Source organism: Lotus japonicus, chromosome 4 (assembly GCF_012489685.1).
Source record: "Lotus japonicus ecotype B-129 chromosome 4, LjGifu_v1.2".
In the NCBI taxonomy this organism is placed as follows: Eukaryota; Viridiplantae; Streptophyta; class Magnoliopsida; order Fabales; family Fabaceae; genus Lotus; species Lotus japonicus.
Window position 1 is genome coordinate 60,807,492 of NC_080044.1, and position 11,224 is coordinate 60,818,715.

Sequence of the window (11,224 nt, forward strand, 5' to 3'; positions counted from 1 at the left end):
TCACGTTTCCTCTTAATCAACTTGTTGCTTAATATGTGCCTTTGATTAACATGATGAAACAATCTTAATGAGATAATCAAGTTGATACAGGATTAATGAGTCAATCGTAATAATACAGTTTTACTACCATTAATTACCATTGACTATTAGGCTTAATGGTTATTAAGTCTACCGATTCCTTCTGATTTCTTTGGTCTTGTAAATACAGTTTCAATGCTTATATAGTCGATGAAACAAAACAGTTTTGTGTGGGATTCGAAAGTTGATCTTGATTTTACTCCTCCTTCATCCTCTTTGCGTCTTTCGTGTTTTGGACAATATTTTGTGAAGATTCCATTGTATTATGCGTGTACGGTTTAAAATGTGATTGTGTTAACTTTAATTTGGAGACAAAACTAGCAGTTAAAATTTGCACTGAAATCCGTATAAAATTTTACTTTATGGCAGTGGTTCACCAGTAACCACGACACGATATCTCAATCTATTCTATTTTGAGTATTTTCCAACAAGAAATAGTGAAATACAATAATATAAACTCCCCACTTAGAACACAAACCGCGAGTGAGAGTCAGTGAGACGGTGAAATATCTTACTGAATATATCATCATATTAATTAGTAGGTTATATAGCAGGATCGATCTCTCACTTTCCAATATTCTTTTTTTGTCCGGCCACTTGGTGTTTTAATTTATTGAGGCTTCATTTTCTTTTTCTATATCTCACCATATATATTCTTTATTTATTTTACAAAATATTATAATATTTTTTCCTATATATATCACCATATTCTTTAGAGGAGGATATTGCACTAGCACATGCACGCTAGCTAGCTAAAAACATGTGTCCATGGGTTGTTATTGCCGTTGCCACCATTGTGGCAGCGATCCTCATTTCTCGGCTGTTGAATCTCATAACTCAACCCTCCTCCCCTCTCCCACCAGGGCCACGGCCATGGCCCATCGTCGGAAACTTCCCTCACATGGGCGCCGAACCGCACAAGGCCCTCGCCGCCTTGGCTGGCAAACACGGCCCTCTCATGCACCTGCGCTTGGGCTTTGTCCATGTAGTGGTGGCCGCTTCCGCCTCCGTGGCGGAGCAGTTCTTGAAGGTTCATGATGCCAATTTCTCCAGCCGCCCGCCGAACGCCGGCGCCAAATACATGGCCTATAACTACCAGGATCTTGTGTTTGCTCCTTACGGCCCGCGGTGGCGGTTGCTCCGGAAAATAACCAACCTCCACATGTTCTCTACCAAGGCTTTGGATGATTTCAGACACATGAGACAAGTAAGTAATTAACCTCTTATCTAGTTTTTGAGAAACAAAAATGTTTCATGAACACTATGAAATACAGAAAGAAACGAAATATAAGTGATAAATGAAATATATAATTTGACTAAACAAGAAGAATGAAATGAAGAAAATAATTTAATGTATGGAAGGTGTGCTGTTGCTGTTTGTGATTTATCATGATAATAATAGAGTCGGTTTGAGAAACTAACGTGAAAGTTAAGAAATGAGTTCAAGAGATTCGTGTGTGTGTTTAATGCTACATAAATAGAAATTCAATGAGATTTTGATTTCCGGCCTCTTTTAGCATGGAGATCCAGGGTCCCCCACACACACATGAGATGTCACGGTAGAGAACATTTCTTTTGTGATAGTTAAAGAATACGACAAAAAGTATACATAAAATTAAAAATTATGACAAAAGCTTAAGTTATTCGTTACATATACTACACATCAATGAATAATTATTTGTTGACACCTCATTTTTGAGGTGGAATGAGGTGGATGAGGAGAGAGATAAGAAGAAATGAAAAAAAGTAAGAGAGAGAAAGTATAAGATGTGATAAATGATAAGAGGAGAGAGATAAAAATAAAAATATATGAAAATAAAGTGTATAAAAAAAAAGGTATGTATATATCATTGCTGCACATGAATGATTATATTGGATTTAGCACTCTCACCTCTTACACAAACTCCATCAGCTACTGGCAAGTCCAGCTCTAGTTTGAGTAGTTTCCCTTTGAGGCAATTCATTAAACACCACCTGAGAGTTCATGTGAATTCTTGTAGCATCACAGCGCCAAAAGATCAGATTAGTGTTCCACCCAAAGCACAGAATTAAGCATGTTAACACTATCTAATTTCCAGTTCAAAGATCACATTGATTTGATTCAAAATCATGTGATCGATCACTAAAATAGTATTGCTTTTTTTTAATAGTTTTATAGTATATATGGACAGACTTATTTCTTTAAAATTACAATATACAAAACTTTATTGTAAATATAATATTCAGTATAAGATGTACCCAGATTTAACATGAAAATCCGTAACAAAACAAAGATTAAAAATAACTAGTGGAATTGCGTTCTCAACATATAAAAGGGCCGTTGCTAGCTGTTTGGCTTCTTCTGCAGCGTCCTTTTCCCACGCTTGGTGGCTCTTTTCTCTTGATTCTGTTTTTCTTTTCTGGGTCTGGTGCCTCATACTCTGTTTTCCCTGTTGCTGTATTGTTTATCCATTCAATAATTTTTTTTTTGTTTTCAAAAAAATAAAATACTTATATATAATATTTCCCTCAACTATCACAACATGATGGACTTACTATTTGTTTTTTCTTAAAAATATATAGGTCAATGACTTATTTTGTCTTATGTTGACAACAATGGTTGAAGTTTTTCGATTAGATTATTTTGGGGACAAATTTTTTTTAGTGAACAGTTTTGTATAATTAACAAAGGTTTTAAAAATGTAAACAGTAATCTTTCATCTTCAAAATTAGGGAGGTTAAAATTCAACTTTTTTAAAAGAAAAGAAGTGGTGGTGGAAAGTATAGAACTCTAAAACATTCGATCATAATCTTTTTTTACTATATATTAAGAACTAAGTATCCAAAAAAATTTAAGTTGTAGAGTGAAAAACTCTAAAATTTTCCATTTCTAACACGTCGAACATGAAGTGATGGGAAAAGTATGCAGGTGGGTTTATAAGAACCGCACTTACTTTAGAAAGAAATATTGAAGGATGTTTTTTCACACACCCTAAAATTACTAATTACACATTTAATAATTTTCAAAATTTAATTTTTTATAATACTCTAAATTAAGAATATTAATTATGTTATGAACTAAAATTTTCTAAAACAAATGTTCAAATATTATTGGGTTTTAAAATTTAGTAGCTTGGGATTAAAACAACCGGCTAAAAATTAAATTAATCTCCCTCACAACTGAAGCACATTTGCTGCTTATGATATCGATGAACATTTTTATATTTGACCATAAGGAATTGAATAAGTTTAGTTGGTATCCACTCACAATATTTTTTTTACGGTATTAAATTTCAATTTAGTAGTGATATGATAAAATAATTAGTCATGATTAGTTTATTATGAAATGGTGCAAATCAATATTAAAACAAACAACACCAAAGTTTAAATCTATCATTTCATGTCGCAGATACTACTTATCAGCATTTCTGATTAGCAAATATATATTTTAGTTTTAGTTGTGAATGTGCTATTAGCAAATGCCATAGCATTTTGAACATATGTGATGTGTTTTTTAGGCAAATGTTGGTAAATTAGTCTCTTCTCAGAGTTTAAATCTGAGAGTTTTTACCCCTAATCTTATTCAACTTTTATATCCCTTAACATTTATCACTTGAGCTAATCCTCGAAAACTTGAATATGTCATGGTGACATTTTAATTTTGTTTATGTTTCAACTATAATCCAGAAACACTATTTTTACATATATACTTTTACTTTTTTATTTTAATTATATCATTCATTAAATATTTTATTTTCTTACTCTATTTTTTCCTAATATAATGAGTGTAGCCGAGCAATAGAAGATTGATCAATGAAAATTTTCAGTTTCCAAGAATTAAGAATAAACTCTAAAATCCTTAATTTAAGAGACAAAGTTCTCAATCTCATCAACCCTTATCGTATTCCCCTAGCTATCTCTTTTCTTCTTCTCCCTTTTCGATCTATACATGGGCCATGGATGTCAACTTCGTATCTATACAAATAGGCCAAACATGGATGTCAACTTCGTTTCTCTATTTGCAGAAGACCAAAATATACAAAGTGTTTGCAAACTTTCTGAACTATGGACTATGACGTGTACTATTTCATTTGTTCTTTCTACCTTTTTCTCGGAGATACGACAATTTGTTCTGAAACCGACGCTTAGTTGTTCTGAAACCACATACTCCACCAACCTAAGTCACAACGTCGTTCTGTCAAACACACACAAAGTCCTTATTCCTTGGATATGTTCGTCATGCATTAATAATATTGCACTCTAGAGCTTACATTTAATCAATAATATGCTTATGACTTTTTTTCTTTGTTAATCTATTTGTTGCGGATCGGAACTCTCTCTTAATTTTTTTTTCTTAATTGCACTTTTTGGCACATTTAGTTAAGACTCTGTATGGTTCTAGGACTTGTAGTTTTTTCAAGCTAATGAAGATCATGTACTTTTAAAATAAAAGTGCCCACAGCACATATTTTTGAACACACTCTTTCACACTCCTTATAATGATTTATTTACAAAATAGTTAATACAGTAACTAAAATCACACATTAATAAAAGTTATTAATAGAATTAATTGCAAAACTTAAAAATTTGAGGGACCGAATTCACTAAAAATATTACAAGGAGTCAAAAAAATCATACATTATCTATAATATAAAGACCAAAAGTGCAACTTAACTCTTGATTTGTAGTACCACTTCTTTTATAATTCCATCACATATTTCATCTTTTATTTAATCACGCTCATTAGGTGTGAAATTATTAGGATTTGCATAAAATAGACAAATTTGACCTATTGTCTGTTTTATACTTTTTTTAGGCTTAGTTGCTGATAAGTTATATTAATAAATAAAAATTAGCATATTGCTTTGCGATGATAAAAGTTCTACAAATGTAAATAAAATAATATTTCATCTTTAAAACTAGGCCTTTTTTTGTCCATTAGAAAATAGGGCTAGCTAGTTGTATACGTGGGTTTATTACAACCGGGCCAGCGGAGAACTCTAGTACATCCCTCAAGTAAAACTATGACGCTTGGTGTTCTTAAACCACAAACTCCACCAACCTTTACCTACGTTGTTAATAAGGCCACAACGTCAAAAGAACAACGTTGTCCTTGTCAAACACTCAAATTTAAAGTCCAATATCCCCAAACTTCGTTCCTCATGCATTAATTCCATTCTAGATCGAGCTTCCATATAATCAATACTAACTAGATTTATGCGTAAATTAATTAAGATTAATTTGTTGTTATTGATTCATATCATCACTAAATCAGGATTACCCGCTACTTTCTACATTTCAAATTTTTTGTCCTTTGGCCACCAATCTCCACGGAGAAAAAGACCTCACGTGACTAATCTGGCTCGGGATATAGTAGTGATGTCCATGACCACAAAAATTATTTTTTATCTCAGAGGGGATCGAACCCGGGCCAGAAGCCTAGGCGAAATCCCTTAAGGAAATACACATTCTACACTTGTGTACCACCCCTTGTGGTTAATTTTTTTTTGTTTAAAGTTGTGCACACAATTTAAGAGTTCATTAATTAATATATAATTCAACCAAAATATTCTTATTTAAAATTGAGTTATATTAAAGAAAGAGAATAATAGTTATTGATTTTAAAATTTATGAGAAATGTGATAGATAAAAATATGAAGTTGTAGATAAGAATATAAGTGAATACCAATAGCCTTGATGAATTTCTAAAATAATAAAGTTTTAGCAAATAAGGCTATGTTTGGCATGTTTAGCTGATAAGCTAGCTGAAAGCTGAAAAGCTAGCTGAAAGCTTATAAGCTAGCTGATAGCTGAAAGCTGAAAAACTACGTGATTGAAACAAAAGTGTTTGGTAGAACTAGCTATTAAACAAGCTGAAATTGTAAAATGACATAAAAGGACATACTTGTATAATTATTTTTATATTTAACATTACTTTATTTTCACATTAATACCAATATGATATTAATATTAAAATTATTATCACTTTAAATATTTTTATTAGCTACAGTTATATATCATCTTAAAAATATAATATTTATTTTTATTAATATAATATTTATAATACTTGTGGTGCGCAGCGGTGTGGCGGGAATGGTGGCGGAAACTGCATACGTAAGTGTGAGGGGAAAATAAGTTTAGTGTTTTTATAAATATATAAGGGTAATGGTAGAATTTTAATAAAATAATAAGGATAAAAATGAGAATAAATTTAATAAGCTATAAGCTACCTGAGATAGCTTATAGCTTAAAGCTTTAAGCTACTAAAATAAACTCATTCACCAAACACTTTTGAAGAGCTTTTAAGCTAGTCAAATAAGCTTTAAGCTAGTCAAATAAGCTATAAGCTAGCTGAAATGACATGCCAAACATAGCCTAAGTGAAAAGCTAAATCAGCAAATACTAAGTAATTTATTAATTGATTAGATTTATGGAATTATTGTTTTATATTTATATAAATAGCTTAACAAATACTCCCTCCGTTCCTATTTATCTGCCCAGGAAGAGAAGGTTCACACAAATGCAAGCCATAAATATAACGACATTAACCGGGAGGAAATCACTAAATCATTAATGTACCCTGTCACATGATTCAACCATCTCAGTGCATGTTTTCCCAAGTAGTGATGTGGCTTCCTTGTCAAAGAGGACTAAATTAGCACTGCCAGAGTTATCTTCAACCCTCACTTGAAGACGGAACCTATGTACACATTACAGTAAAACTCGTCACAAATTGTAGAAATATAATATCCTAAACAATAATAGGATTACAACTTAAGCAAACCCACCTTGGGTAAACAGCCATAACATGGCGATTACATCCCTCGCAGAAAAACATCTTTTCGTTAGCATACACTTTACGACTGCATCTACAGGCAGTATACCACCAGTCCACACCTTCTTCCATAGGGAGTATGGTTCCGTAGACAACACAAACACAGTCCTACGAAGAAAACATTACAATGAGCAGATACTGAGCTGATTTGGGCAAAAAATCAACAAACCAAAAACAAAAATGACTATTTTACCTTCTTAATATTAACCAGTTCAGCAATGGACTTGCTGCTAGTCAAAACCAAAAAATCCTCTTCCCCAGATACGGTTTTGGAATCAGACAACTGGCTTAGGGAATGGGATGCACTCGCATTAGCTTCTAAGTAACTGGCAATGAAAGAGGCATTTTAGATCATCAAATTCATTCACTTGCTACAAATCAGCTTACTAATCATATTAAATCCATACTTTGATTTCAAGACTTTTGCCATAGGAACATCAGGGTCAAACAATATTTTGGTAGCACCATGTACATTCTGCAGACTGTTGTTCCCCTGGAACGATTTCACTTTGGCAAACTGGATAATGACCACTGGGTTGTTGAGTTCACCATTTCCAAGAAAATTAGCCAATTCATCAACATAAGCGCCAAACAGGGCACACTCAACCCTCAGCCTGTTAACAGGTAATTATGAGTACTAAAAATATTTTGGTTAAAGATATCACACTTATTTGATCAAATTACCCTGCAGCCTCAATCTCAATGACATTCATCTTTGATTTCTTTCCATTAGTTACAATCTCCCTCTCGACTCCGACACCTGTCAAAATGCCAATGACATCTGGAAACATATTTGATAACCAGTAACATAAGTCACAGAATTGATTTATGTAAAATTTTGGAAAAAATATCACAGGTATAAAGTATTACCAATCAAATAAGCAGAATAATAGCTAAGGCTAAAATGTCAGCAATTGATACAAAGCTGTAGGGAAACGCATCAATAGTCATTTGGGGCATGTGGCGCACTTCAGTGTTATACATGAAACAGAGCTTGTAATTGTGTCTGGTAGTTTTATAATCCCCACTGCTATCCACTAAGACGAAAGAAGACAAACTGTAGACATTGCCCTCAACCAGTAACTTCTCAAACTTGTACATCAACGTCTTCTTAATAATCGCATGGATCTTGGAACCCTGTCATGTATAACAACATCCAATCGTTACCATGATTAACGGAAAAATAAACTCAATTTAAAAACATAATATTACTACCATACCTTGTCATCCATCAGCACCAACTCAAGAGAAAGGGGAAGCTTCGAAGTGGAAAACCCTTGACTGTACCAAATTCGAACCACCTTAACCAGAATCCTCCAATGTTGCTTCCCAGAACGCAGCTCATCAACATTGTGGTAAACAAACTCCATACCGGATCACGAAAGATTCAGGTGAACTTGGGCAATTAACCGGAATTGAATCAGGAAGGAATGGTGTGCATTTTGGATGATCACGTGAAGGTTATTTATAACCCAGCGAACCATATGCAAGAGTAGGAATCATATTAAAATGTGGGACAAAACATATAACTACTTTGACAATAGAAACATAACACAGTCAAAACATATACATATACAAAGTGGGACAAATCATATAACTCCATTGAATTAAGGAAAACCGAAAGCTGGTTGCTGATGTGACGCGTGGCAATTTGCTGTGGTAAGGACACGTCGTTATTTTGTCGTTGGAAGAGGCTTGTGTTTTGTATCTAGTATAGATTCGATTTCCACAGTTTCTACCCAAAAAAAAAGTTATATTTCACTTTTATACTATTTCTTATATAATAAATATCTTAATTGTTTTTGTTTGTTGTATTATTGAAATCAACCTAATGGCTAGCATAAAACCAACCCTAATTCCCACTATTTAGTGTGGCTAAGTTGATGTAACGCGTGGATTTTAAATTCTGCATCATTTAGTTTTTTTTACATTAAAAAGATAAATTGCACCTGTCAGAAAGCGATTCATAAACCTCTTCTGCCCAACTCATATGTCATTCAGCTCCTACCACTTAAGCTATCATTTAGTAACTATAGTGCATGTCGAATTATTATTAATTAATGTTTTCCTAATCGCGGTTAATATCACCCCTCAACGCAACCACATGTTGTTTATTAATGACAGTTCTAAACTAACACTAAATTTAGGAAGCAACCAACGCAACACCTGTACATATGTTGTTCATTAATGACAATTCTAAACTGACACTAAATACAAAAAAACAGTCAACGCAACGCTCGTATACTATTTATTAATGATGGTTCTAATTAAAAAATATTAAATTCAAAAAGAAGAAAGAGGAGGGAAAACAACCAATCATTTATAATAGAACGAATGGAAATTGAACGTGTACATGGGCCTTAGTGCATAACGAATATATTCATCAAGGTTCTGAAAGGCCTACATGTGCTTGAAAGAGGAAGTGGTTCACCCTTTTAAATAAGGAGGCAATTATTGCTTAAGAGCCAACCGATGCAAATGAGTTCGGCTCGAGTCAAAACTACTAGGCCAATAAGGAGAAGCAACTTCCAACACTCACGATGGCAAATACTTGTAAAAATCGAAAAATGTTGGCAATGACAAGGGTTGTTAATTGTTGTATTTTAGCCAAAATTGCTTCTATAAATCGAGGAAGAGTTATTTGTATAAACACACACACAACCAATAAATCAATACTACAAATTTACTGCATTTGTCTTTGCTTTTTACTTTCATGTCTTTAGTTTAGTAACCTTTATCATGTCTTTATTTTAGTTTAGTAACCTTTATCACTAATACAAACTTCTCAATAGCGATCAATAACAGTTTTTTACAGTGTTTTAGAACCTACATTAAGAAAAAAGTATCTTCATCGTGTAATCACTTGATTGAATAATCGTTACTATTGTTTTTCTACAGCTGACTCACACACTGCTACTTAATTAGTCCATTATTTGTAAACCAACATTAATTAAATAAATTTAAATGGTATGGCGTGTATATATATAAATATAGAAAGCATTTGATACGGACTATTGCCATGTTCATATGAGAGAGCACTGATCTCATGTTGTTGGATTTATTAATAAATTGTCTTTTGTTTCTGAAAAAAAATACATAAATTAAATATAAAGAAATGTGACAAGCTCAACTGCATATTAAAAAAAAATATAATAATTAATAAATCACCCTCTCAGTTATTTACATATAAAAATTATTAAAATGATTTGTTTTGAACTTTTGATTGATTGTTTACATTATCCATAAATCACAGGGTAATGAAACAAAAATTAATCGAAAAAATAGTGACAGAAAGAAATTCTCTCTCTAACTCTTGCCATATATTGTTATTAATGAGGTTGTTGTTGTAAATAGCTCATACAATAAGACCCCGTTTGGAAGAGTTTATTTGAGCTTATCTGATAGCATAAACGCTTATGTCAGTGTTCGAGAGAGCTTACACAAACAACTTATGACCTACCATAAGCTGTTTTGAGCTTATTTTCATAAGCTATTCAGGATAGCTTATGAAAAACAACTTATGCTTATGTATAGTTTATTTTCAATTTATTTTAATAAATATTTTAAAATAGCTTATGAATAAACACTTATATCATAAGCGCTTATGATCATATATAAGCAATTAACTAAGATGTTTTCCCAAACGTGGCCTAATATCATGAAGCAAATGCTGAACCGAGGGAGAGGTTTGGAGACAATCTATGGTTGTTAAGGTGTTAAATACTTATTTTTTAAAAATAAATATATTCGTACTAATTAAAATAGTTAACAAAGGGTAGCAATAGCATTATTCTACACAAAAAATATTCTCTTAAACGAAGGTATTAGTGCGTGGATTGGAGCTCGAGATCAGCCTCATGAAACATATACACTTGAATTAATAATGTTACTTTCATACTTCTTTTTGAGGTGGAGAGATGTGGAATGATGAGAGAGATAGAAAGAAAAGAAAAAGTAAGAAAGAGATAGTATAATATGTGATAGATAATATAATGAAAGAGATAAAAATAAAAAGAGATGAAATTTCCGTGGAAATGAAATGTTTAAAAGATGAGGAGTATATATATATATATATATATATATATATATATATATATCATTTTTTTGCCAAGGAGTGTATATATCATTATTGGAGTTGAATGGAGAGAAAATTAAACACTAGAGATCCAGGAGACCAGCATAGAGTCACTCTAAAATAAGTGCTCCATAAGATCTTTCTGAGAACCCAGAACCAGCTGCTACCTCATGTACCGATCCAAGTTAGGTAACACTCTATTTTTGTAGCGTGCTATATGGAAACTTGAAAAGTGAAGCTACAATGCACACATAATG

General features: G+C 32.5%; 2 protein-coding genes across 2 annotated transcripts; one reads left to right on the forward strand and one right to left on the reverse strand.

The window, feature by feature from the left end:
• The first annotated feature begins 707 nt into the window (after nt 1–707).
• On the forward strand, nt 708–9,583 carry LOC130715409 (flavonoid 3'-monooxygenase-like). Its single transcript, XM_057565508.1, has 2 exons — nt 708–1,285; nt 6,559–9,583. The coding sequence occupies exons 1-2, from the start codon at nt 839–841 to the stop codon at nt 6,646–6,648; spliced, it is 537 nt and encodes a 178-aa protein (XP_057421491.1). The 5' UTR covers nt 708–838; the 3' UTR covers nt 6,649–9,583.
• LOC130713074 (uncharacterized) lies at nt 6,809–8,262 on the reverse strand. The gene is made up of 6 exons (XM_057562876.1): nt 8,113–8,262; nt 7,951–8,029; nt 7,577–7,673; nt 7,300–7,506; nt 7,086–7,218; nt 6,809–7,000 (listed from the first exon to the last, which is right to left on the reverse strand). The coding sequence occupies exons 1-6, from the start codon at nt 8,260–8,262 to the stop codon at nt 6,809–6,811; spliced, it is 858 nt and encodes a 285-aa protein (XP_057418859.1).
• Nucleotides 9,584–11,224: the final 1,641 nt, after the last annotated feature.

Coding starts and splice junctions, on each gene's coding strand:
- LOC130715409 (XM_057565508.1), top strand. CDS start 839: ATGTGTCCATGGGTTGTTATTGCCGTTGCCACCATTGTGGCAGCGATC. Junction 1,286..6,558: donor ATTTCAGACACATGAGACAA/GTAAGTAATTAA, acceptor TTATCTGCCCAG/GAAGAGAAGGTTCACACAAA.
- LOC130713074 (XM_057562876.1), bottom strand. CDS start 8,262: ATGGAGTTTGTTTACCACAATGTTGATGAGCTGCGTTCTGGGAAGCAA. Junction 8,030..8,112: donor TGGTGCTGATGGATGACAAG/GTATGGTAGTAA, acceptor TATACATGACAG/GGTTCCAAGATCCATGCGAT. Junction 7,001..7,085: donor AACTGGTTAATATTAAGAAG/GTAAAATAGTCA, acceptor TTTTCTTCGTAG/GACTGTGTTTGTGTTGTCTA.